The sequence below is a fragment of the Poecilia latipinna genome, unplaced genomic scaffold, assembly GCF_001443285.1.
Source record: "Poecilia latipinna isolate Pla-1442-1.1 unplaced genomic scaffold, P_latipinna-1.0 Scaffold644, whole genome shotgun sequence".
Taxonomy (NCBI): domain Eukaryota; kingdom Metazoa; phylum Chordata; class Actinopteri; order Cyprinodontiformes; family Poeciliidae; genus Poecilia; species Poecilia latipinna.
Genome location: NW_015113260.1, coordinates 84,944 through 87,740, shown reverse-complemented (window position 1 = coordinate 87,740; position 2,797 = coordinate 84,944). Strand labels below are relative to the sequence as shown.

General features: G+C 39.6%; 1 protein-coding gene across 1 annotated transcript in view; it reads left to right on the top strand.

The window, feature by feature from the left end:
- LOC106954290 (protein unc-13 homolog B-like) overlaps positions 1–2,797 on the top strand; it is a 21,947-nt gene that overhangs the window by 6,509 nt on the left and 12,641 nt on the right. Inside the window, exon 2 of the mRNA XM_015043676.1 lies at positions 2,006–2,153. Within this exon, the coding sequence (XP_014899162.1) occupies positions 2,006–2,153 (148 nt within the window). The remainder of the gene's footprint in view (positions 1–2,005; positions 2,154–2,797) is intronic.

Here is a 2,797-nt window from a genome sequence, read left to right as displayed (position 1 = left end):
GTTTGCCAGGTTGCTTTGTTGGTTTTTTTGTTTTTTTTTTTTTTTTTTTTTTTTTTCTGGCCAGAGCCTGTGGTAGATGTGGAACTTCAGTGTCTGAGAATAATTTTTTTTTATTTTATTTCATTTCAGTTGAGCTGAAACAGTGAAACTCTTACACGACGTACATTTCTCACGGAGTTTTAAATGTCAAGTTTAATGTTCATTGTAATTACTGTGACTTTCAGCTAAGGTCAAACCCTCAAATTTGAGTTAGTCAGAAAATTTGACAACAACAACAACAAAAAAAACATCACAAAACAAAAATGTCAGCCTACAGAAAAGTCCATTCATTTTCTGAACGCTACAGTCACCCAACACTTGGAACACTTGGTTGGAGCTCCTTTGGCTTGATTTATGGTCAACAGTGTGAGGAGGCATGGAGGCAATCAGCTTGTGGCTCTGCTGAGGTGTTAGGGAAGCCAAAGCTGCTAAAAAAACAAAAACCAAACAAAGCAGAAACACCAGGATACTGGTGACACGGACACTGAATTATCACTGACTGTGCAAACGTCACACTGGGCCTTAAATAACTTGACTTTTTCACTCTTTGTAACTCTGGAAACTTGATTCTCAAGGAAATGGGTCAATTTACCTTCACTTGAAAACAGAACCAGAGCACCAATCCTAATCTCCTAATCCTCTCACCCAGAGGTGACAGGTTTCTTAGCCTGTTCAGCGGAGCCTCACATCAGGAACATGGCGGTCACAGTCTGTGTCCGGATGTGTTTGGTGGCTCTTGAAGAATTGATTCCAGCTCCTATAAACTATTGAATGAGGGTTTCCTTTACCGTCCTGTCATGGCTCCTATTATCTCTGTTGCTTGTGCTCCTTTATTGGCCACGCTTTCTTCTTTTACTCGTATTTCTATTAAAGACACAGTGTTATTTAAAATCAACTTTTTTGAGCTTTACATCAAGTTATAATGTTATTCCCTCATTAAAAACATGCCCGGAGTCTCGCCTGGATTCTTTCATGCATGTTGGAGAAATCCTTGAATCTCCCATGGCAACCATTCAGCTGGATGCAGCTCTCCCCCACGACTTCCTCACTCGGCTCCTTCAGACTAGCAGCAGCAATTAGCAAAAAGTGGTGGAGCTGCACATCCACTGAGCTCATTATAGGAGCTACTTCTCAGTACATCGCAGGTGAAAACGTTAAAGGGTTAATGGAGGAACGATGTTGTGATGGCAAAGTGTTGGAAAAAGCAGGACTTTCTTAAAGAGACAGAGACCCAATTTCAAAGTGTTAAGTTACAATGTCAAATTTCTTTTAAGCCATATTTGATTCATACAGGATTTTTAAGATGACATTTAGTTAACATGTGTACTATAAAATGATACTATGTGGCTGGAAAGCCCATTGCACTGCACCTTTAACATGGACATGGCAACACTCTTTCATCTTCATGTTTCTTTAATAGTTGACATTTGACATTTTAGGTTTTTGTTTTTTCTTACAATTAATTACTTGTTCAAAGCAAAACCACAACACAGAGCGTTCCCACAGATCTGTCTCCAAGTTCCAATGTTCTCTCTCTCCCAAACTTTGTTTCCTAATCAGGTCTGACTTCATCTGTCCGCCCACTTTTCACACGTAGGAGTGGGGGCAGCGTTTCAAAAGAGAGCAAAGCTTTGTTTATCCCCGGCCACCAGACTTATCAGCACCAAAAGCACTTCAGCCATCTAGGCAGCAGATTCAAATACTTAGTAATTAGCTAGCGAAGTAGCTATTACTGTTTTTGTTAGGTTTTTTTGTGTGTGTGTGTGTGTGTGTGCTTCTTGAGTTTGAAAATGCACATTTGAAAATGCATATAATCCTGTCTTATTTATCGGCCATTTGCAACTTGCTGCTGTGCAAAACAGCTGAAGAGGTTTTCTTTTTGAATTTTTTTTTTTTTTTTTTTTTTAAATCCTACGTTCCGTTTGAAGAGCCTGGCGTAATGGGCGTCTCTCATCTTTTCTTGCAGCAATACTTCCATGCTGGTGGGAACGGACTGAAGAAAACCTTCCTGGAAAAGAGCCCTGACATGAAATCGCTCAAATACGCTCTCAGCCTTTACACTCAACCTACAGATGCCTTGATCAAAAAATATATATGCACCCAAAACTCTCAAGGTAAGGACTCGGACAATGTCTTTCAATAACCCCCCCCCACCCCCCTAATCAATAGTTAAGTTTGTTTGTATAGCACTTTTCAGGAACAAGGCAGTTAAAAAAAACAAAAAAAACATAGTACAGTAACCACTTATGAAACAGCAATAAACATTACATTTTTTGTCAAATGCCATCATCAAAATATTCAAGCAAACATATCAAACATATACTGGTCAATGTTCTAGTTACTACGAGTCAAAGGTCATTCTAAGCAAGTGAGTTTTTAGCCTTGATTTAAATCGGTGTTTCGGTTCTTTTGCAGTTTACTGGAAGTTTGTTCCAGGTTTGTGGTGCATAGAAGCTGAATGTGTGTTACATGCCACCATGCTCCATATTCAGTATATCTGGATTAGTCCGATTACGTTGCGCTTGAGACGATATTTATTGCAATTTCGCTCTAAATCACGTCAAACTCGAGGCCCGTGGGCCAAATTCGGGCCGCCGTAGCTGTTTACGTGGCCCTCTAGAGTCTAGGCTTAACACTAAGTGTGCTTGAATATCATGATTTCAGTCAAATCAATGCAGTTTGTGCTTTCTGCCAAATTATATCATTCAGACCCTCCAGTTTCTTGAGAATTATCTTGGAAAATCACACCAAAATCAAC